The 23,757-nt window shown below is 42.1% G+C and overlaps 2 protein-coding genes across 12 annotated transcripts in view; both read left to right on the plus strand.

Annotated features, from left to right (window-relative positions):
* The window catches only part of Ttbk2 (tau tubulin kinase 2), a 143,899-nt gene extending 126,312 nt beyond the window's left edge, over positions 1-17,587 (plus strand). For all 3 annotated transcript variants that reach the window (XM_035447135.1, XM_027422100.2, XM_035447136.1), the window contains 2 exons: positions 4,944-6,208; positions 10,641-17,587. In XM_035447135.1, the coding sequence (XP_035303026.1) occupies positions 4,944-6,208; positions 10,641-11,103 (1,728 nt within the window). In that variant the 3' untranslated portion in view covers positions 11,104-17,587. The remainder of the gene's footprint in view (positions 1-4,943; positions 6,209-10,640) is intronic.
* A 1,631-nt stretch (positions 17,588-19,218) lies between these two features.
* Positions 19,219-23,757, plus strand: part of Cdan1 (codanin 1) — a 47,117-nt gene continuing 42,578 nt past the window's right edge. For 5 of the 9 annotated variants that reach the window (XR_003486565.2, XR_004770648.1, XM_027422094.2 and 2 more), the window contains exons 1-11: positions 19,219-19,346; positions 19,592-20,052; positions 20,245-20,451; positions 20,649-20,818; positions 20,952-21,065; positions 21,145-21,223; positions 21,892-22,012; positions 22,175-22,284; positions 22,445-22,576; positions 22,674-22,763; positions 23,459-23,534. Coding sequence is in view for 7 of the 9 variants with exons in the window: in XM_027422094.2 (XP_027277895.1) it covers positions 19,257-19,346; positions 19,592-20,052; positions 20,245-20,451; positions 20,649-20,818; positions 20,952-21,065; positions 21,145-21,223; positions 21,892-22,012; positions 22,175-22,284; positions 22,445-22,576; positions 22,674-22,763; positions 23,459-23,534 (1,650 nt within the window). In the remaining 2 variants the exon portion in view is untranslated. The remainder of the gene's footprint in view (positions 19,347-19,591; positions 20,053-20,244; positions 20,452-20,648; positions 20,819-20,951; positions 21,066-21,144; positions 21,224-21,891; positions 22,013-22,174; positions 22,285-22,444; positions 22,577-22,673; positions 22,764-23,458; positions 23,535-23,757) is intronic. The other 4 variants (XM_035447133.1, XM_035447132.1, XM_035447134.1 and 1 more) reach the window with 4 other exon arrangements.

Below are 23,757 nucleotides of genomic sequence, written 5' to 3' on the forward strand. Positions count from 1 at the left end.
TGGGTTACAGAATACAACCCTGTGTCTAAATAAATGAATAAACAAAACCAGAAAAGGGAAGGTAGGTTAGTTGATCAGTTAAAATTGTACATTAATTAGAGGCTTAAGTTTTGCAAATGGATACATGTAAACAATAGTATTTATACTAAATTCTATAGTCAGCCTGCAATAAGGAAAAAAAATAATGCCAGGAGTGGTAGCACTCAACTTTTTTTTTCCTCCATTTTTTTTATTTAAATTAGAAACAAGATTGTTTTACATGTCAATCACCAAGTGGCACTCAACTTTAATTCCAGCACTCAGAAGGCAGAGGCAGCTGAATCTCTCTGAGTTCAAGGCTAGCCTGGTCCACAGAGTGAGCTCCAGGACTTCCAGGGCTACATAATGAGACCCTGTCCCAGAAAAAAAAAAAAAAAAAAAAAAAGAACAATTTAAGTGAACTTTTCTTTGTTCTAGCAAGAAGTATCATTATAACCTAATTTTGCAATAGCATTTATGATTAGACTATAGGTTCTGCCTATTTATGTGTATATGTATGCAAATTATTGTAAATTTTTTTTACCATCTTGAAGATCTGCTAAGAAAGGCCTGTGTTAAACCATTTGTAGTTTGTTCTTTATATACTGTTAACAAGTCTGAGCCTTGTTTTGAAATCTCTACGCATGTTTTACATTTCTCTTAATTGTGAGATGCCCACTATAGAAGATGTAGAATCTCAAGCCTGGTTTTCAGAACTTTTACTTTTCTAAGTCTGGGATAGAATGAACTTCATTTTTAAATGTTCAAAAGCAGTTGTGACCAAGTTTTCTGAAAAGAAAAAAGAACCCTTGTGGAGGAACAGAACTGCCAGCTCTCAGCCCTGAGAATGCCACTGTTGAGAACCGTTGCCTCTTCAAGGTAAGCAGTGGCTTACCAAGCTCAGGCAGTAAGGTATGCAGCACAGTTCCAGGCACCTACAAGCATACTTGTTCTGACACAGGTAGCAGATACCTGTTTTGTAGTCATTAGGCAGCCTTCCTAACATAATAGCTTCAGCATTGTTCCCAAAATTGAAATTTTTTGTTAAAACACATTTTAATGTACCAGATAAGACACTTTGAAAAGTACTGACGAAATTTGACTTTATGAACACTTCTGTAAGAATTTGTCAGTGCTTCAAAATAGAGAAATAAATGACTTTTTACTTCTTTTCCAATCAGAATTTAGTTAATTGATCTTCCCTCCTGTCCCCTCCAGGGCTGCTTTGTAAAATTTTATAGGTTGTTTGTGACGTAGAGAAGACTAGCCCAAAGGTTAAATAAACTAGGGTTAATGTCTAGTCCAACCTGAGTTCTGTTTTGTTTGGGATTTCCCCCTATCCCTCTGAGTTTGGGATTTTAACTCATGCTTATAAATCCCAGTACTCAGAAAACAAAGGAAGGAGCATTGCTGCATGTTCCAAACCAGCCTGAGCTACAGAGAAACTCACTATGTAGACCAGGCTTGGTCTTGGTCTTGAACTCTCAAAGATCTACCTCTTCCCAAGTGCTGGGATTAGAGGCATATGCACTGCCCCCTCCCCAGCCTATACTGTTTTTGTTTTGTTTAAATTAATGAGTATAGGCGTTTTACCTGCATATATGTCTGTGTTTCATGTGCTTGCCTGGTACCCAAGAGACCAGAACAGGGTGTCAGATCCCCTGGACTGGAGTTACAGACACCTGTGAGCTGCCATGGGCACTGAGAACTGAATTCAGATTCTCTACAAGAGCAACAAGCACTTTTAACCTCCGAGCCATCTCGCCAACCCCCAGAATGTAGTTTTTTGAGACAGGTTTCTGTGTGTAGCCCTGACTGTCTTGGTTGTCCTGGAACTTGCTATTTAGATCAGGCTGGTCTCAAACTCAGAGATACACCTATCTCTGTGCTGGGATTAAAGGTGTATGGTGCTACTGTCAACCAAAATGTAAATTTTTAATTGGACAGGAATGTGTAACTTAATTCTGGGCAATGGCACACTAATACATTATTCTACTACTTGTATCACTTCTAAATTGTCCTTTTTCATGGGTCAATATGAGATATAGATGTTATACCTTCCATGTTATAACAACAACAACAACAACAACAAAAAATAGGCTATTTGGTACAGGTGTTTAATTTCTGAAGGTTTTATTATACTTGAGCCAACTCTTAACATGATGTAACTAAAAATTAATGTTATTCTAAGTAAACTAATTCCATTTGATAGTTTCCTTGAATGTAATAAATAAATAAGACTTCTATACTCATGTAGGCTTTAATATTGGGCATTAATAAAACTATGAGAACATGAAGGAAACAAATCATGAAGGTGATTTAGAGTCAGTGCAGAAAGGCATGGGCAGCACAGTAAAGAACAAGAATAGGAGTGATAGAATTAGTGTGCCTTCGCTGGGCATGGTGACTGAAGTATGAAGATTGTTGTAAACTGAAGGTTGACCTGGGCTGCATAGCAACACCTTGTCTCAAAAGAAAAAAATTATGCTCTAACACTTATGAATTTTAGAAGTTCAAGGTATAAAAGATGCAAACGACTTATAGGGAAATCATTGTTTAGTCTATAGGTATCATGTTTTGAGTGTAGGAATTGCTTTTTGTCTTTGTACTTCAAGGTTAAGGGAGGTATTTGATTGAGTTTTCTCTTCTCTTGATCCTTGGTTTTCTCTTTTCATCCTGTCAGTGTTGGACAGACTCACTTTCCCAGACTTTGAGAGCATATGCTATGTGTCAGTAGTAGGCTGTGGTATGCATGACTTTCAAAGCTTCATGTCCTGTCTGTGACTTTTCTTGGCTTTGCTTTTCATTTATGAACTCTATCAATAATGGAATTCAATTAAAAATTGGGGAAACAAAAATAGCAGTGTTATCATAGAATTTGTAAAAATGAGTTTGAATATCTTACAAAATGTAAAAGGCTATGAGCATGTTACATGAGAGTAGGCCCTGTTCAGTGTGTTACAATTGCCTGAAGCTCTATCTGGATGTCCATGCACATTTTCCTTACCTAAGATTGTTAGTCACACATGTACACCCACACACAGGTCATAAGATAATCAAAAGGGGTTCATCTCAGACCTGTAGGACTTACTTCTAGCTTCAATCCCAGAAGGCCATGAAACATTGCTTTTGTAAACATTGTTGCACTCATTTTGGATTAGTATTAGAATTACATATACTAATGAGGTGACTGTTCTTGGTTTATTGTGAATGAGGTTGTTCATCTCCCTTGTTATTTGACATTTAATGTAATTTCACATCTGTTTTTCTAACTATTGCCATACTTGGATCTTAAAAAGTAACTTTAAAAACATGAAGTACTATGAATTTTAGATTTAATATCATTATAAAAATATACTAGAGGGCCAGCGAGATGGTTTAGCAGATAAAAGTGCCACCAATCCTGATGAATGACCTGAGTTTAATTCCTAGGACCCACATGGTAGGAGGAGAGAACCGACTTAAGTTGTCTCTGATCTTCGCATTTGAGCTATGGCATGCACACCTACACCTACACACACACACACACACACACACACACACACACACACACACACGACTGACAGGCAAAATTGTCTAGTGAGTAAGGTGCTTGCTGCCATGCCTAAAAACCTGGGTTTGGTTTCCAAGACCCGCATTCATTTGGGTGGACCTCTGATCTCCACATACACTTTATATGGTGCAAGTGAACATGCATACACACACACACACACACACACACAGTAAGTAAATGCAATGAAAACATGTATAGGAAGTTGCTATCTACCTCAGTGTCTTGGAGTCATTTAACAAGATGTTTAAATATTTAGGAAGTAGGAGGTGACCTCCTGACAGAGAACATTGCCGAGAGAACTTAGTGCCTTTCTTGAAGTTCAAATAGGTCTGGGATTACTGCAGTTCCTAACCCAAATAGCCTGTCGTGAATCACCTGAAGCATCCTCGGGACTCTAGCTTCTTATTTTAACAAAATCTATTTTTACCCCCAAGACAGGGTTTCTTTGTAGCTTTGTAGCTTGTCCTGGAACTTGCTCTGTAGACCAGGCTGGCCTTGAACTCAGAGATCTGCCTGTTTCTGCCTCTGCCTCTGCCTCTGCCTCTGCCTCTCTGCCTCTCTGCCTCTCTGCCTCTCTGCCTCTCTGCCTCTCTGCCTCTCGGCCTCTCTGCCTCTCTGCCTCTCGGCCTCTCGGCCTCTCTGCCTCTCTGCCTCTCTGCCTCTCTGCCTCTCTGCCACTCTGCCTCTCTGCCTCTGCCTCTTGGGTGCTGGGATTAAAGGCCTGGCCATATTTTAACAAAATCTTACAGCATAGATCAGGCTGACCTGGAACTCAAATTCCTTGAGCTCAACCACCCAAATGCTGGGATTACAGATATATACCACCATGCCTGTCTTATTTAGGAATTACTTCATATGTCAGGTGATTTCTACCTAGATTGGTATGCAGGATTTACATGTCTGTAAATCTAATTATGTTCCTGACACAGTGTTTTGTTTTGTTTTCCTAGGACTTAATGGTCTTCATTAAGTGATGAGTTTATCTGATTCTTCCAAAAAGGCCTTTAAAAAAAATATTGAATTGCATTCACATAAAACTGACTTTAGTGTAAGGATAATAGAATTTAACTTATGGTAGATCACCCATTTACAAGGGAGTCTGGGCCATGCCATCTTTTGAAGTCAGTCTTCTGGGCCATGCAGAGAGCATGTTAAAGGAGCAAGCACAGAGAAGCTCTAGGGAGTTGTTCCTTCTGTACAACTCCCTTGAGGAGAACTCAGAAGCCTTCTTCGTTATTCACAGTTGCTTATTTAGTACTAGTTGGGAAGACCTGGAAAACATCTTCATCTGAAGTATCAACATCTCAAACCATGCATCTGATTGATACCCCACATAATTAGATGTTTTCTATTTTTCTCCCTGCTTCTCCAGATTACAATTCCTAGACCTTCTGTGGCATCGACACAGTCAACTTCAGGAAGCTTTCATTATGGTCCACAACCAGAGAAGAAAGATCTTCAGCCGTTGGAACCCACTGTGGAACTTTATTCTCCAAGAGAAAACTTCTCGGGCTTGGTTGTAACAGAGGGCGAACTTCCTAGTGGAGGAAGCAGAATGGATTTGGGACTTCAAATAGATCACATTGGTCATGACATGTTACCCAATATGAGAGATGGTGACATATCTCAAGACTTGGGACCAAAAGACCTTCCTGACCATAATAGATTAGTTGTGAAAGAATTTGAAAATCTCCCTGGAGAAACAGAGGAAAAAAGCATTCTGGGTTCAGATAATGAAGATGAGAAGTTAAGTAAAGGGCAGCATTGTGTTGAAATCTCTCTCCCAGGAGATTTAGTAACTACAGAAAGGGATCAGTCAGCTACCACAGAACCTCTTGATGGATTAAAGACACAGAATTTTAGTGTGGTGCCAAATGAGGACAAAAACCATGAGATAATGAAGCTTTTGGCAGTTGGAACTTCAGAAATTTCTCAAGTCATTGACCCACATGCTGAAGGGCAGATAGGCCAGGTGGCAGTAATGCAAAAAACTAAGCTGTTTAAGGGCACTGATATTAAGAGTGAGGATTTGCCAGGACATCAGGGAGACCTATCTACCTTTTTGCACCAAGAGGGAAAGAGAGACAAGATTGTCCCTAGAAATGGAGAACTATATCATTGTGTCCCAGAGAGTGAGCATTGTCCTCCCACCCGGAAGGACATGCTTCGGTCATCCTTTGTAACCAGGCACAGCCGGATCCCTGTTTTAGCACAAGAAATAGACTCAACTTTTGAGTCATCCTCTGCAGTCTCTGCAAAAGAAAAGCTTCTACAGAAGAAAGCCTACCAGCCAGAACTAGTCAAACTTCTGGTAGAAAAAAGGCAGTTCAAGTCTTTCCTGGGGGAGCTCTCAAGTGCCTCTGATAAGCTAATAGAGGAGAAACTAGCTGCTGCTCCTGTTCCCTTTTCTGAGGAGGAAGTCTTCACTCCCTTTTCCAGGCTGGCAGTAGATTCCCACCTGAGTAGATCAGCTGAAGATGGCTTTCTGTCACCCATCATCTCCCAGTCTAGAAAGAGCAAGATTCCAAGGCCAGTTTCCTGGGTCAGCACGGATCAAGTTAATAGCTCAGCTTCACTTCAGTTCTTGCCTCGGCCGCCACCAGGAAAGCCACCAATCAGGCCTGGAGTAGAAGCCAGGTAATGCTTCCTGTTTTCTGCATGTGTAGTATATATTGGTGTTTTCAAGTGTGCTTTACTGTGTGGCACCAGTGGTAGCATTTCTTTTGAGCATGTTTTCTTCTCTCCCTTCCACAAGCATTAGGGCGCAGTACAGATTGACCCAGACTAATGCACTTTGTTTCCACTGTGGCAAAATAAAATTTGCCATCTTACTCATTTTTTTCAGTATTATTTTGCCATGCCACCATCACTCATTTTCCTTGTTGTTTTGGTCATTATAAACACTTGGGGTAAGTAGTAGAATCTATACTATTTGTTCTGCTGTAGCTGGCCTATTGTACCTAGCAGAAAGTCTTTAAGATTGTTCATGTTAGTGTCAGGCAGAATTCCTTCCTTTTAAAGATGGTTGAGAGAAAGGGGACTTCTATCATCTTGGTGTTTATTTTACAGTGGCCTTACAACATTCTATTTATTCACATTTGTGTGTATGTGTCTGTGAGTGCCTTTGCAGACACAGAGATCAGAGAACAGCTTGTTGGATTGGTCCTCTCCTTCCACTTTGTGGGTCTCGAGGTCCACCTCAGGCTGTCAGGTTGACAGCACCTTTCCTGGTCACCTTGCTGGCCCTGCCTAAAGCATGTTGTTCCTTGTTTATTGTGTGTCTTCTTTCCTAGCTAGGGGTGTGTGTGTGTGTGTGTGTGTGTGTTTCCTATTGTGTATATTGTGCTTGTTTCATTGTGGTCAATATGGAGTACACAGACTGTCCTATAGTTCCAGCATTGTAATTGGGTTTTTGTCAGTGTAATACCAGGACTATGCCACTGTGTCCCTTTAAGTTTCCATTCCCAATCCTTTTACTTGTTCAAACCATAAGATTACATCTTCATTTTATGTCCCCCGAACATAAGCTTATCATTGTTCAGTTTTGCTTTTGAGATAAGAGCTTATATAGCTCAAATTGGCCTTGAACTCCTGATTATCCTGTTGGGATTATAGATGCATTAGTCTCCTAAATAATTCAAAAAACAAAAAGTTATATTCAGATCTTTATTTCTCTTTATGGCTTCAGTTTTCCCCTCCTTTCCCTGCAGTACCTCCAGCTAGCATGGCTGTATGGCAGGTCTGATGGTACTAGAAGTGGTTATGTAGTATGGTGGGTATTGAATCCAGAGCCTCATGCATGCTAAAGTACATACCTCTCAGTTACACTTCCAAGCCCCTACCTCAGCTTTTTTCTCACAGAATCTTCATTTCTCCCTTATCTTTGAAGGGTACTTTCTCAACACAAGATTCTTGATTGACAATTCTCTTGGAACTTTAAAAATTTCAATCCTCAGACCACTGTCTTTTGATCTACAGAAGTTCTGATGTTTTAGAAAAGTCTTTGAAGACTCCCTGTATATGACAAAGCTGCTTATTTCTTGCTGCTATTGACAATTTGTGTCTTGGTGTGATGGTCTGTGGTTAGGTAGCTTTGTGGTCATCCTGCTTAAAAGTTCATGGAGCTTATTGGATGTTATATCTTGTCTTTCATTAAACTTGGGGAGATTTCAGGTAGTCACTTTTTTCTCTTGTCCTTCTCCAATTCCTATGGTGCCTACATCAGACCAATTGTTAGTCCCTTACGCTCTTTAATCTTTTGTCTTTCTATAATTCAGACTCAATATCAGTTTTCCTATCTTACTGTTTTTCTGCTTCTCACTGTTCAAATGTGCTTTTAAAAGTGTGTGTGTGTGTGTGTGTGTGTGTGTGTTTGTGCACCATTGCACTTGTATGGCAGCTGGAGATCATCTTGAGGAAGTTGGTTCTTTTCTTCCACCATGTAGGTCCTAGGGGGTTGACCTTAGGTCATCAAACTTGGAGGCAAAGCACCTTTCCTCACTGAGTCAGCTCTCCAGTCTGTCCTAGTCTTTAATGTTTAGCTCCCTAAAGGGAAAAGAGAAAAAAAGTAGAGGCAGAGTGAGAAGATTCTAATTCTTTGTATCCCTGAAAGTCACATCAGTCAGAGAAAAGGGGACTTGCAATAATGGACAGAGATACAAGCAGATATAGTGGGTGGCCACTCTTACATATCATGAGAGCAGCAATGAAATACTAGAGCACAGTAAAATAAAGTTTAATGTCATTTTTTTTTCAGACTTAAGCCAGCAGAATAAAAGGAATTATTTCAGCCAGTGGGACCATTGTCTTTGAAGTTACCACCATATGACTGAACTCCTAAAATTAAAACTAAACAAAATAAAAATATACCAGTCTCTGAAATGTCCCATCCTATCACTTTGAATGATGTAGCATAAGTCATTTGTATCATTAGACAATTTCTTGATAGTTGATCTGGTTAGTACATACAAGGGTCAGGACCTTGTAGCGTTCTCAGCTATAGCAAGAAAATGTTTGCATATCACCACTGGAACTTGCAAAATGAGGAAATTACAGATAAATTCTGAGAAATTCACATTTCTCAGAAGAAATGTGAAATTTAGAGGAACAGTACTAACTGGAGCAGAATGAAAATTAATTTGTAGCTTTTGTTATTGGGTTGATTTTCTGTTCAGCATTGTATTCAGGTTTGCTTATGTCTTTTCCTCATAAAGAAAATATAAGAGTTATGAGAAAATTATATTATATTCCCTAGTTTGAACTGATACAAGTCATGACAACTTGTTTTTACTGAGAATTTATTATTCAAAAATTTCAAACTCATGCTGGTGCTATGCACCATGGTTATCAACCTATTGACAATGTAATTTGTTGTCCTCAACAATTATGTTGGCCTCATTCATAGCTGTTCTGGGATGCATGAAACCCTGGGATGGGAGCTGGAGACAAAAAGCAACAGAGCCTCCAAAGATTTTATTTTTGTTTTTAACTGGGGGAGGGTTATGTGCACATGTGTGCAGGTGACCTCAGAGGCCAGAAGAGGGTGTTAGATCCCCTGTAGCTGGAGTTACAGGTGGTCATGAGCTGCCCAGTGTGGGTGCTGAGAACTAAACTCTGGTCCTTTGGAAGCACTGTCTTTGACCAAAATTAACTGCAGTTTATGGTCCAGGTTTTCCTCTGCGTACTGCAAGCTTTTAATGCACTTGAGATTTCTAAAATAATTACATTGAACAGACTCTTCACTGCAGTTGTTTTCTAGGTGGGAGAGGTTCCTAGTGTCAAAAAATGTCCCTAATATATATTCTTTTCTTAAAACCTTAAATATTAGTCAGCTTGTTGTTCCTATAATCATTTATCAGAGACAGGCTAATTTAGAAGGAGAATGAGATTCTAAAGAAGTTCACTGTAATTCCAAGTAGCACAGCACAGGGTCATGGCAAGTACCCCACCCCTAGTCACAACACATGGTGGCATGAACACTTGTATATCTCTACATATGTCAGTATCCTTTTTTCATAAAGTCACCAGGATTTAACATAGAGGTTCTACCCTAATGATCTCACTTCCTAAAGGCCCCTAAAAGCTCTGAACACCAGTCAGAATTAAAAATTCCACCTTGTTGTTCACAGTAGCTTAAGACTTTTAAGGGTTAAACTATTAAAGATGGTACAGAGAGACAACCCACACTATAGTATCAAGTGGTTATAAAGCTGGGTGTGATACCCTCCCGGATGCCAACACTTGGAAGACTGAGGCAGGACAATCACAAGTTCAAGGCAAGAATGACCTACATAGTGAGTTCCAGCCCGGCCAGGCTACTTATAGAGCCTGTATCAGAAAACCATTAAAAACAAACAAAACCTTGATTACTGCTAGACATGTGGCAATGATGGCACTTGGGAAGCTCTGAAGCAAGAGAAAGTCTAGTTAACCTGACTATATAACAGAACCCTTTAAAGTCTTTACTTGCGTGTGTGCATGATGCATTAAGGGGGAGGATGCCATGATGCCTGTGTGGAGGTGATTGAACAACCTTGTGGAATTGCTTCTCTTTCCACCTTTACGTGGGTTCCAGGGATCAAACTAAGTCACCAGGCTTTCATGGCAAGAGCCTTTACCCACTGAACCATTCCCCCCGACCCCTGTTGGGATTTTAAAAAATGCACAAACCCAGGTATGTTTGGCCAGGAATTATGGGAAGCTAAGAGATGGTGAATACCTATAATCCTAATAACCTGGGAAGTTAAGGCAGGAAAATGTCAAGCTAAGGGCAGCTTGGCCTGGGTTACATACTGAGCTCCTGACCAGTGTGGGCTACATAGGAAGACCTTGTCAAAGGAAACAAACATTAATCAAAAGGAAAAAGACACACAGCAGATGTTAATCTGTCCAGTGTCACATATAGCATACATGTGAAAGAGAAACTCAATGTCCATTTAGGATATTTTCTGATTTTGACATAGTTTATAAACACTATGCTTTGGGATACTATGATTTTTAGACACATTTATAATGAATTTTGGGGGTCCTGTCTCCAAAAAAAAAATTAATTCTTCTCTATTCTTTTAAGGCTACGCAGATATAAAGTTCTAGGGAGTAGTAACTCTGACTCAGACCTTTTCTCTCGCCTGGCCCAAATTCTTCAAAATGGATCTCAGAAATCCCGGAGTACTCCTCAATCCAAGAGCCCAGGATCTCCTCACAATCCAAAAACACCACCCAAGAGTCCAGTTGTACCTCGCAGGAGTCCCAGTGCCTCTCCTCGAAGCTCATCCTTGCCTCGAACATCTAGTTCCTCACCATCTAGGGCTGGACGGCCCCACCATGATCAGAGGAGTTCATCCCCACATCTGGGGAGAAGCAAGTCACCCCCAAGCCACTCAGGATCATCGTCCTCCAGGAGGTCCTGCCAACAAGAGCATTGCAAACCCAGCAAGAATGGCCCAAAAGGATCTGGCAGCCTCCACCACCACTCAGCCAGCTCTAAAACTCCCCCAGGGAAGAGTAAGCCAGCCAGTAAACTCAGCAGATAGGAAGCAAGTGGGCTGTTATCTCTGGGAAAGGTGTGAGATCTTCCTCTTAGACCTGATGCATGTGTGTCCCTGTACTGTCTGTTTCAAACAATCAGTGTTGATCTTCTCTTACAAAGGAAATTAACATGATCAGTTATTTATAAGAAGACATAACTATCTATATACTAAGGAATTACTTAGGGCAGGTAGGAAGCGGATCAGGAGTCAAATGCTTCAGTTCAGAAAAATCCAAGAGGAAGAAACTCATTAAATGAGCTCTTGTTTTATAGCTGCCTTTGAAATAGGAAGTTGAGGATAGGAAATGGGATTTTAAGTGACTTTGCCTAATTTGTTAATCCTCTACTCAAAGAGTATAGCAAAGTGTTTGATATTTTTATTTGCAACTTCCTAACCTTGGAGTCATTGTGCAGACATTCAAATATAAGAAGCCTGTTGCCAGGAAACTAGTACTTGGGTATATTTGGTTTGTGTGCTTATTCAATGAATCCACACCTTTCTTTCCATTCATTCCTGGTCTCTTTCTTGAGTTTTACATTTTTAAAATTGTTTCCTACCTCTTATTTTAACAATGCACCCTAATAAGGGTTTCAGCAGCACACAGTAACACTTTAAAATCCAGTTGCCCTTATTTAGTCAAACCTTGCTATTTTCCTTTGAGCTGCAGTTTTTAACTCATGTATTTTTATCTCAAAAAGGAAAGTGATGTCCAACTAGAGCTGTTTTGAGCAGGTGTGTTGAGAGGGAGAGAAAGTGGGACAATATCTTAAAAGGTAGAAGCATCCCTTGGCCTGACTGCATCTCCTCCTTGTAGAAGGAGACTGACCAGAGGAGACAGCTTCCTTTATGTCCTCCCCATGCTCTCTAGTGTTAGCCTTCAAGATGGCACTAGGAAAGCATAACACTTCGAAATGTGGCTTATGTTTTTAGAGATTTAGAAAGAAATTAAGTATGTTATTGAGGCTTATAATCTTCAGATTTTGTATTTTATACATTTAGCCAATAAGGAATGAATATCTGGGGAAATAAATTTAGGCTAAATAGTTTTCTTTCAATGTTTTTATTACTTGGTTCTTGTGTTATTTAATGCTTGGGCTTCTTAGTCCAATCTCCACATAATCTCAATTTATAAAGTTGTAAGGATGATCATATTTGTTCTATCCTCACTCTCTTTCTAGCAAAAATCAGGCAAATTAAAGAATACCAGACTTTTTTAAATGGGCTATTTGACGCCCTGTGAGTGTTTAGTTTGATAAAAAACAAAAACAAAACAAAAACGTATTGAGGTCAGGGAACTTGATCTGCCTGCTGTTGAAATCTGCCTTCTAACAAACATCTACTTTCTCTTTGACCTTGTGTTGCTGCCAAACCTAAAACAGCTGAATTTGAGGTAGGGGTGGGTGGAGAAGGTAATGTATTTTTTCATCAAGTGAGTATGTTCCAATGCTGCATTCCAGCTGCCCTGATGCTGCACTTAACTTGCTTTCTGTGTTAAGCATTTTCAAAATTGGGACACTACACTGAGACATAAGGTCTCCATGAGAAATGTGGCATAGTGTGGAATCTAATTTCTTTCCGGGTTCAAGCATTTCAGAGCAGTGCAGCAGATAAGGCACATTTTCTGTTTATCTATTACAACTGTAATACTGGAGACTGGCCCTTGTATATTATATTGTAGAACAGTTGCTGCAATACTACTTGCATGTCTTTCATGGTAAATTATATAAATATTTATAAATATAGAGACATATGCTTATATAAATCCATTCTTTCTCATTCTGCATTTGTAATTTCAAGATCCTTAGATGATGAAATCCCTTTTCTATTGTGTGCCTCGTGTACACTTGGGCATTGCCCATCTTCATTTTCTGAAAATATGTTCTGGGCATGTGACACCTAAGATTCCTCTTGCCTTCCAGATACATAGTGCAACTGTTGGCAGTCTTTATCAAGCCAAGGTACAAGATACTTAATTTTCATTTAAAAAGTGTTTTAATAGGTGAAATTTTTAACAGGATATGCTTGTAATACAGGCTCAAAGATTACTCATGTTAGCCACATAGTTCTGTCATTCCGGTTAGAGTGGATCAATGGGCATTATAATTATGGATCTGGCATCAGCTGATTTTTAAAACATTTCCTAAAAGTTGCCTCTTTATGTCACTTTTTTGAATAGGAGTGGGGATGGGATATAGGATAATTTATCTTTCTTCTGTTACATTAACTAAATGATGCTAAAAGTAGCCAGCTTTAATACTGACTTCTCTAGTCAGCAATGTGCTAATAGTAACCACTGGGAACACTAATACAGCCTAGCCTTTTTCTTTCTGAATTTCTCTACTGATAGTCAAAACCTAAGGTAATGGCAGCATAACACAGGATGTTTTCCATTTTGGTTTCTTTGTTTTCTCCAACCTTTTAATGTGTTGCCTCCTTTTCTACATGTCATTAACAAACTCATCAGAATTCAGAGACAAATGGCCTCATTACCTGAGAATGTTTTATTTTACATGTAGTGAAAAGAGACAACCAAAGAAGTTTTTGCTCTGAAGAAAAGGAAATGGACTAATTATAATATTTTATGTATCAGTAGGTCCATTTATTAAGTGCTGTCCTGATAATAGAGTTTAAAAAGCTGAGCCAAGGTGATAGTGGTACACACCTTTAATCCCAACACACGGGAGGCAGAGGCAGGTGGATCTCTGAGTTCAAGGGCAGCCTGGTCTACAGAGTAAGTCTCAGGATATCCAGGGCTACACATAGAAACCCTATCTCCAACCCCCACTCCCCCCCAAAAAAGAGAGAGAGATTAAAAAGCATAGTTTGTGCTTTTAGATGTTACATTTCTTTCAGGTTAAAAATGGAAGTTGGCAACCTTAAGCAACACTTTTGGATCAGGATGATCCAGAGAATCAAGGTTCCTTATTTTGATTGATAGCATATAGATCATCCAAATAAATATAAACAGTCTGGCTATTTTACTTAAGGTGAGGAACATGACCAAAGGTATAACAATAGTGTGAGACCCAAGTTAAATTAACTTTTGGAACACAAGTACCTCCTGGCACAGGTTACTGACTCACGGCCGCCCTTGCCTTGATTCATCTCTGGAATTATTTTAGTGGAGCAAAAAATAGATAGACCAATAGTTTAGTTCCTAATTTTAGGTAATGTGGCCCCCAAATTATACTACTGACCTTTAGGCTTTGTGAATTGCTTAAAATATTAAGATCATACCTAGGAATCTTGCACAGCCTAAACGTATTTGACTTCAATGGATAGTGAACACAGGAGGAAATTGGATCATATCCAATTCAGCATTAAGATATAGGTTCTTAGGTCCCCTTCCAATGAAGCTGTCAGTAGCCAAGCATTTATTTCCAACCCTGGTACACAAGCTGGCCTTGCAGACAGGAGCACAGGTACTTTTAGTTTTTTAGTTGCATGTTTTGCAATGAATGTTTTTGGTAAAAGTGGCCTAACAAGTTAATCAAGGCCTAAAAAAAAAAAAAAAAAAAAAAAAAAAAAAAAAAAATGGTCAAAGGCCTGTTGTCGTCATTATCCACTTTACATTATTTGCTCTAGTGTACTAAGACACTGTCTGCTGATTTGGTGTTCTATATGCACAGTATGTCTGTCTATTTCACTCCTGGCCACTGTGGGAACTTGAGGGGCTTCAGCGGGCAGTGGAGATTTCCTCCCAGCCACAGATTCCTAGGCTACTGTTTCTATGATTGCATCATTGTACAAAGTAAAAGGTATACATTGCTGCATGTTTTATAAACCTAGACCAGATAGCTAGCTAAGTCATAATGAGATTTTCTACACCCAGTAACCTTGATGACAAACAGGTGCCTTTCTTCAAGGGCAGAAAAACATTTCTAATCTAACATTAGGAATTGGTGACAGGATCCACAATTGTGTGGCTTAAGGAAAAAAATGCATCTTGAAAATGCTATCTTAAAATATATTTGTAGATAATCTAGATTTAGCCTTTCATATTTTAAAAACTTGTTACCTAGGCGTGGTGGCTCATGTTTCTAAAACCAATACTTGAGGGATGTGGGAAGATGGAAGAGACCCTGAAGCCAGCCTCAGCTTCTTAGTGATTTCAAGTCCACCTGGGCTATAGTGTGAGACCCTATCTCAAAAACAAAAACATTCTTTTTTTAAATTATTGTTTTCATACATGTATGTATATATTGTACGTTATATTCCCTCCATTCTTTTGTGTTTGTCAAACATGGCACATTTTAAATAATTATTTCTTCTGTCTTGTTCATGTAAGACTGTTTGCATTCCCTTTTTTAAAAATGTGCCTATTTCTGGTTTTGTGTTGGGATATTGTTTCTGGGGATAGTTCATTTAGCACCTCTTTTACTGGGGTAATAGGACAGTTGCAACCAACTGTACTAACTTTCTTGAATTTGGTTCCATAGACAATATATTTGCAGAATAGCTATTTAGGATTTAATCCAAGTGCATTATAGGATTACAGCATGCAACTACTATGGTAGTCCTTGTATGCCAACATATACCCAAGTTCAGAAGCCACTATGGTACATATTTAGACCTTAACTTATTATGGAAGGAAACTTGGTGGTACCACAACTTGGACAGTATGGGAGTTGTGATGCCTGGTAAGCACCAAGTGGTTATTTATGCACCCCACTTTCCAAAACTTTACAAAACTAGTGTGCATTATGAGAATATGTAAGTAGATTGGAAACTCACATTATTGGGTATTTGCCATATTTTGGCTTTCTCCAGAAATTTAACACAGTCTCTGAGCCTTCAGAATTTAGTTACCCAACATTGCTTGCCAGAACTGCAGGAAGAGGAGAGACCTGTAGTTCCTAGGAAACTCCCAAGTTTGGGACAAGAACCCCTATTATTCACTTAAAGGGAAATCTGGGTAAAATATGTAGGCTTGAATTCAGTTAGGTTCTTCTTGTGAGAGGATTTGTGTCAGAAAATTAGTGGCATGGTTTCACACAATCTCAAGATTCTAAATGGCAAAGATTTACTTAGTAATGACTTCCGTATTTGCTCTTCCACGAAAGGACTAATAATCAGGCTGGCCAAGGCATGTTCAAGAATTATTTTCCTATACTTCACCCAAACCTTGGTTTTAAGAAACCCTGTAGCAAAAGTAAAGTGGCATTCCTTCCATTGCCTTTACACTGTAACAAGCCTCTGCCTTCTCTAAATGGGGCAATAGTATCTACATGATAAACTAGTGATGCCGTCCACTTCCGATACCTTCAACCAGACTTTGTAGACGAACAACAGGATGAATGAGGCAGATCTTTGAGATTACACAATTATTACAGAGTTTGCTGTTAACCTAATTTTACACCAACAGTGGATAGATTGATTTCTCTGTCACTTAAAATTGTTCTGTATTGTACACACGATTGATTGTTCAACTAAAGACATTAGGAAACCAAGTTTTTATGTAGACTTATCTTTTTTTTTTTCTTTTTTTTTTTTTCGAGACAGGGTTTCTCTGAAGGTTTGGAGGCTGTCCTGGAACTCTCTTTGAAGACCAGTCGTGCCTCGAACTCAGAGATCCGCCTGCCTCGGCCTCCTGAGTGCTGGGATTAAAGGCGTGTGCCACCAACACTCGGCTTATGTAGACTATCTTTACCATATGATGCTCTTTAAGACTCTTATAAAACATGATTTAAATCCTCAAAAATTCACTTGTATCATGAGCAAATTTAGATTATGCTAGGTGTTTTTTGCTACAGCATTAAACAAGACTACTGAGTTTGGCTGTGATTTATTTTAGGGACTTTTGTTTTGTTTTTTTTCGAGACAGGGTTTCTCTGTGGCTTTGGAGGCTGTCCTGGAACTAGCTCTTGTAGATCAGGCTGGTCTCAAACTCACAGAGATCTGCCTGCCTCTGCCTCCCGAGTGCTGGGATCAAAGGCGTGCGCCACCACCACCTGGCTATTTTAGGGACTTTAATGAGAAGAAAGCTTTGAGACTTTATTCAAAACAGTTTTTTTTTTTTTTTTTTTTTGTCTGGTGTGGTTTTTCAAGACAAGGCTTCTCTGTGTAGCCCTCCCTGGCTGCTTTGAGACCTGGCTGGCCTTGAACTCAAAGATCTGCCTGCCTTGCCTCTGTCTCTTGGAATGCTGGGATTAAAGGTGTGTGCACTACTACTACCACCACTACCACACCTGGCTAAAACAGTTTCATTGAAATATCAATTAGTGTAATTAGTTATCTAAGTTAAAGATTTCAGAAATTATAAGAAAATAAAGGAAATATATCTTTTAAGACAAAGGAAATGTAGCACTGGGCCACTCAGGACTTTCAGGTTGGATTGGATTGCCTAGACTTGGTGGTCTGTGTCTATAATCCCAGCATTTAGGAGGTGAAGGCAGAACAGGAGTGAAGGTCTTAATGTGCTACAGAACGAGTTTGAAGCCAACCTGGGCTCCATGAGGCACCATCTCAAAAAAAAAAAAAAAAAAAAGCAAAAAACTTAAAGATTGGATTGGATGCATTGAGCACAAAGAACAGATTTGATGATTCAGGCTTGAGCGACCTTGCTGTTCCCCGATTTACAGTTCTCATTTCCCTATGACACCTTTCTTAAAATAGCACTATTTCATCAGACTATTTATTTACAAATTCTAAGCAAAGGAGGCATGTCTGATTTTGTGTTAGATATAAATGTAAGTTTATAAGCTATTATTGGCAAATGTCCGTCAGATTTGGTCACAACCCTAATTCTCTTGTTGAACAAGACAAATGAGTTAGATTACTTTAATCCATTTTACTCTTCTCCTCTTAATGAGAAATTGCTCTATGAAGTTCTTTTAAATGTATTGCACTGTATCCCCCCCCCTTCATTCGTTTTTTTGCTCAGGCAACCAAGGGTATAGAATATTGAAAGAAAAACATGGATGCTTTTGTATAGGCCATCTGTACATAAAAGTGTAATTATTTATTTAATTTTCCCATTTGTACCATATTAAAGCTTTGTACAGTGTTTTAAGTTCTGTTTTAAAATTATTTTGTATTTTATTTTTATAATCTAGTAATAAAACATTCAGTACGCATGCAAACTTTAGTGCTGTTCGTGTGATGGTTTGGATTTCAAAAAGTGGAAAATATTTCCTAATATACAGAGTGTTACAGATTCAGTAAACCAGAAGTGATTAAATGACCAAGAAAAGGGCATTTGGGGCTAACTGAATAGAAGAGGGATTCCTGGTCTCTACTCTTTGTCACCAAGCGGTCTTCCTTTGAAGGAGAGAACACAGGGCAATTCACTGCTGCTTTGCCTTTGTTTTTCTCAACTAGATCCCTATCTTGGTTTTTGGGGGTTTTTTTTGTTTTGTTTTGTTTTTTTAATAAGAACAACATCAAAAATCTCTCATATTTTTCAAAATAAGGGACTAACAAGAGATTTAGCCCCAGGGTTAACCAGCAAGTGGGGGATGTTCATGAGTGTGTCCAGGGAATCAAACACCTGCAGAAACGCCTTACTCTTCCAGAAGCTAATCGTAAAAATGCTTGACCTCTCAAGTACGAGAAGCTGAAATACTCGCCTGATGTAAACAGTTTCATACAGTGGACAATTCTGTGTGTAGACTGTCCTGAGGACCTTTAAGGTCTCAGCAGGAGACCACTGGAAAGCTTGGCCAGTGGTGAAAAGTCAGCTTTTGAGAAGGGGAAAAAAAGGTCCAAATTGGAGGTTACTCACGTAACTTATTTTAGTTGGGAGGGAGTGAATCAAAAAGCTCTACTGTTGGTGGACGAGGCTGTGCTTATGGCAGATGGGTGGCCCAGTGGGCTGGTGTCTTCTTTTAGACTTGTTCACTTTTTCTGCCTGGCCTCTCTTTCGGACCCGGGGTGTCCGCAGAGCTGCGGCTGTCTCCTAGCAGTCCCGTCCTAGCTCACTTTGCTCCAGCACCAGGCAGTCCGGGCAAGGCCTAGGCGCCCGGCAGGCCCATGCCGGCGGGCAGGTAGGCTAGCGGGAAGAGGACCGAGAATCTTCCCCGAGGGCCAGAGCCAGGCCCCACCCCACAAGGCCCCGCCCCGCCGCCCAACGGTCGCTCCGAGCCGCCGGCTCCGCCCCTCCCGGCCGCCCTGGCGCGTCTGCGCCTGCGCAGTAGCCTCAGAGCGCCAGGACCGGGATGGCGGCCGTTTTGGAGTCGCTGCTGCGCGAAGAGGTGCCGGTTGCAGTCGCCGTGCGGTGGGTCGCGCGCAGCACCCCGAGTTCGGAGGTAACACTGCCGACACGCCCTCAGGCCTGCCTGGAATGTGCTTCCCGCGGGGGATGATGCCTCAGACCCTTCTCCCAGCCTGCCCTGGCTGACGGCCCCGCGCCAAGGGCGCTTCTCTGGGCGCCACTGCCGGGCCGGGCCGGGCCGGGCCGGGCCGGGCCGCCCACCCACCCTGCGGCCTCAGCCGCTGGCGTCCGGGGCTGTCAGCTGACCCTCTCGCCTCGCGACCTCTGCTTCTTCCTCAGGATAGCTCCGAGGTGGCCGCTCTGAGCGCACTTCGGCCTCTGCGGAAGGAATTCGTGCCGTTCCTGCTGAACTTCCTGAGGGAGCAAAGCAGCCGCGTTCTCCCGCAGGGCCCCTCAACCCCCGCCAAGACCCCGGGCGCCTCGGCCGCCCTGCCAGCGAGGTCGGGGGCCCCGGCACGGGGTGGCCGTGGGGCGCGCAGCCAGCTTTTCCCTGCCGCCGAGCCCCCCAGCACCGCTGCCGAGGCGCCTCTGGCCCGCCGCGCGGGCCGCAGGCGGGGACCGGGATCCGGGCCGTCCCGCGAACGAGGAGCCAGCGGCGAGAGCCCGCCCTGGGCCGGGGGCCGGAAGCCTAGGGGCTCAGGCAGCCCCGGCAGCCCCAGGCAGTCGCTCTCTGATCCGCCAAACCTCAGCAACTTGGAGGAGTTCCCTCCCGTAGGCACCGTTCCTCCCGGCCCTGCAGGGTGAGAATCGGCCCTTATTGCGAGACATTGGCTGAAGCCAGGGCTGGGGGCCCCACAGTAGAACGCGTGGTGGTTAGAAGGCTGAGGGGTGAAGAAGCCAGAGTGCGGGGCGGGGGTTTGAAAGGGGCCCAGATGTTGTTTGGAGTAATGCTTGAAGACAGAAATTTGAGAAAAACCTGTGACTACTCTCAGCAGGACGAAGCCTTCTCGAAGGATCAACCCAACTCCGGTGAGCGAAGAGCGGTCACTTTCCAAGCCCAAGACCTGCTTCACCTCACCCCCAATCAGCTGTGTCCCCAGTTCCCAACCCTCAGCCCTGGACACTAGCCCTTGGGGCCTTGGCCTTCCCCCAGGGTGCAGAAGTCTGCAAGAGGAGCGGGAGATGCTCAGGAAGGCGCGGTATGGCTTTGCCGCCACCTGGGATGTCAGCTTCCTCCTTGTGCGGGACTTGCAGGGATTTTTTTCCTGAACCTGATTTCTCCCTTGGGGATTCTGGGTTTGCTTCCTGGGCTCTTGGTGTCTTCTCGGCAGAACCTGAGTGTGAATGTCGCTGGAAAGCCAAGCTGAGTAATCATGACATCTCTCTGTTCGCTTAGCTCCAAGCAGTTGCAGCAGTCACCTACCCCAGCCTGTCACATCCCAGAATTGGGGTCTCCCATCCCCAGTCGGACAGGAAACCTCACTGCAGAACCTGCTGACCCAGCCAGAGTGTCTTCTCGACAGCGCCTGGAGCTGGTAGCCTTTATCTACTCCTCGTGCATTGCTGGTAAGAGCAAAGGGAGCTGCAGTAGATACACTTGAAAACTACAGGGTAAGAGGATGGATGAGGCACATAGAGCCTTGGTTGTCAGTGGTGCCCAATGTTACTGCATTTTTTTTTTTTTTTTTTAAATATCCAGAGAACCTGGTACCAAACCTTTTCTTGGAGCTTTTCTTCGTCCTTCAGCTCCTTACTGCCCGAAGAATGGTGGCCACCAAGGATGGTGACCTTGAATCAAGTCAGGGTGCCCTAGGTCAGTAAGCAAGTCAAATTTTGAGAAATGAAGTTTGCAGGCGGGATAGTCATTAAATAACCGTTTGTTATTGTCCTAGATTCCCTGGAAACCCCCCTGTTTCAGAGCATCCACGATTGTGTCTTCTTTGCAGTGCAGGTTTTGGAGCATCAGTTTCAGTGAGTTTTCCTAGCTGAGGCATTATGGGTCTTAGTCTCATCTGTCTTGTTCTATTGATTTAGGATACATAATTGTCCTTAACATAGATACAATGGCCCTAGACCTTTTTGTTTGTTTGATTGATTGATTGATTGATTGTTCAGTTGTTTGGTTAGTTGGTTCTTTTGGCTGGCCTTGAACTCCCTATGTAGACCAAGCTGGCCTTGAACCTATATAGATTTGCCAGCCTCTGCCTCTCAAGGCACCTGTAACATTTAATTTTGTGTCCACTAAAGAAATTAAATAGCGGGGTCTGGTGCCAAGCAAGGATTACAAGTGTAAAGACCTGCCCAGGCTGCAGAAAGTTCAAAGCTAGCCTTTGAAAGTTAGTGAGATGTAGTCCCAATAATGAAGAAGGGCTTAAGTATGTAGATCAGTGGAGTGCTTGCCAGAGATGTGGAGAGCCCTGTTTACCACAGGAAAGAATAATAATAATAATGGCAGCTGACTTTTATGTTTATGGCTAATGTTCCTAGCTTGCTGTCTTGATCTTAATTCCATGAGGTCTCATTTCTTCATCATCTTAATCCTTGGCCCAAGGCCTTGCCTTACATACTTAGGCTTAAACACTGCTTTGTGCTTGGAGCCTGTGTTCCAGTCCCAGTCAAATATGCTCCTGTCTTTGCAGGGTTCTTTCCTACCTGGACAAAGGGACCTTGAAGCTGCTGGCTGAGAATGAGCGGCTGCTGTGCTTCTCACCAGCCCTGCAAGGCCGCCTTCGAGCTGCTTATGAAGGCAGTGTTGCCAAGGTAGTCACCCCCACTTAGGGACCTAATAGCCTAGACATTTTGTAAGTTTAGGGAATCTTTATGGTGCTGTCAGATGGGCTAACTCTGAACAAGAATAAGGTATAAAGTCTTCTAACATGATTCCAACAGGTCTTATTTCCTAATGTTGTTGCCATGTTTTAGGTCTCTCTGGTGATACCACCCTCTGCTCAGGCTGTCTCCTTTCAGCCAGAAACTGACAATCGTGCCAACTTCTCCAGTGATCGAGCCTTTCATACCTTTAAAAAACAGAGGTGAAAAGAAAGGGGACCTGTTGAGGAGGGAATAGACAGTCATTTTACTGTCATAGAATTAGGACTTAGGCACTAAAAGTGGTGGGTTAGTACTGTCAGGCCTTTGCTGACAGTCATCATAAATAAAGCCTGTTGGCTTCATTCTGTTTCATGTCCACAGACCTGAATCCCTGAGCTTAGCCAACCATCTTAGGGTCAACTTTCCCTGTCCACAGATGCCTATGATGTGCTGCTGCTGGGTCTGTAACATACCATCATGTAGAGAACTATGGAGGTTAAGGATTGGCTGTGGGTAGGCCTATCTTAAACCTTCCAAGCAAGGGAGAGTGCTATGGGAAGTGGGTGAAAGGCAACTGGGATTCGTCTGATCAAGCTTGCCTCCCTTTCAGGGATGTGTTCTATGAGGTGCTTCGAGAGTGGGAAGATCACCATGAGGAACCCAGCTGGGATTTTGAGAAGGGATTGGGTAGCAGGATCAGGTGGGTGTTCTGCCCTTGCTCAATTTGTTTCCTTGCTCTGACAGTCAGCAGCAACCCAGTGATGTTTAGAGTGTTCATTGGAAAGGTTTGCTCTCCTTCCAGCCCTCTGTTTTCCTCAGTCTCTAGTTATTGGTAACTCTACCTAGGTCAAAAAGGATTTATCTCAACCCGGGCAGTGGTGATGCAGGCCTTTAATCCCAGCACTTGGGAGGCAGAGGCAAGTGGATCTCTGTGAGTTCGAGACCAGCCTAGTCTACAAGAGCTAGTTCTGGGACAGCCTCCAAAGCCACAGAGAAACCCTGTCTCAAAAAAAAGAAAAGAAAAAAAGGATTTATCTCTGTAGCTGCTCATACCCAGGAATGCCCTGTACTTATTCTGTAATGGCAAATGCTTGGGAAAGGTTCCAGACCGCATAGGCAGATGACCACACTGTTGACAAAACATCCTCCGTCCTCATCTCCCTCTCACATTGATCACTAAGTCACTGGCACTGAGCATGGCTTGATGACCTGAGAGGTCATTTCTTGGTGGGTTAGGTCTGCTAGCTTAGAGGAATCTTGATCGTGAAGGGAACACATCTTACTTTCTCCTGCTGGACTAACTGGCAAAGAACTATTCAAGTCTTCAGTAAATAGCTGGAATATGTCATTTATATCTCTTTGCCATACACTGTATATCTGCCTCTTACTCCTCAGAGCCATGATGGATCAACTTTCAGCAGCCTGCAGCCACAGCCACTTTGTCCGGCTTTTCCAAAAACAGCTTCTCCAGGTAATAGCTGCAGTGGTAGCCAAAAGATGTGGGCAGCTAAATCAAGGCTGGCACTTTGGACCAGGTAGACAACCTAGTAGATTCTGGCTGCATTTTTTTTTTTTTTTTTTTTATTTATTATGTATACATTTTGCTTCCATGTATATCTGCACACCAGAAGAGGGCACCAGATCTCATTACAGATGGTTGTGAGCCACCATGTGGTTGCTGGGAATTGATCTCA

This window comes from Cricetulus griseus, chromosome 6 (genome assembly GCF_003668045.3).
Source record: "Cricetulus griseus strain 17A/GY chromosome 6, alternate assembly CriGri-PICRH-1.0, whole genome shotgun sequence".
NCBI classification, from domain to species: domain Eukaryota; kingdom Metazoa; phylum Chordata; class Mammalia; order Rodentia; family Cricetidae; genus Cricetulus; species Cricetulus griseus.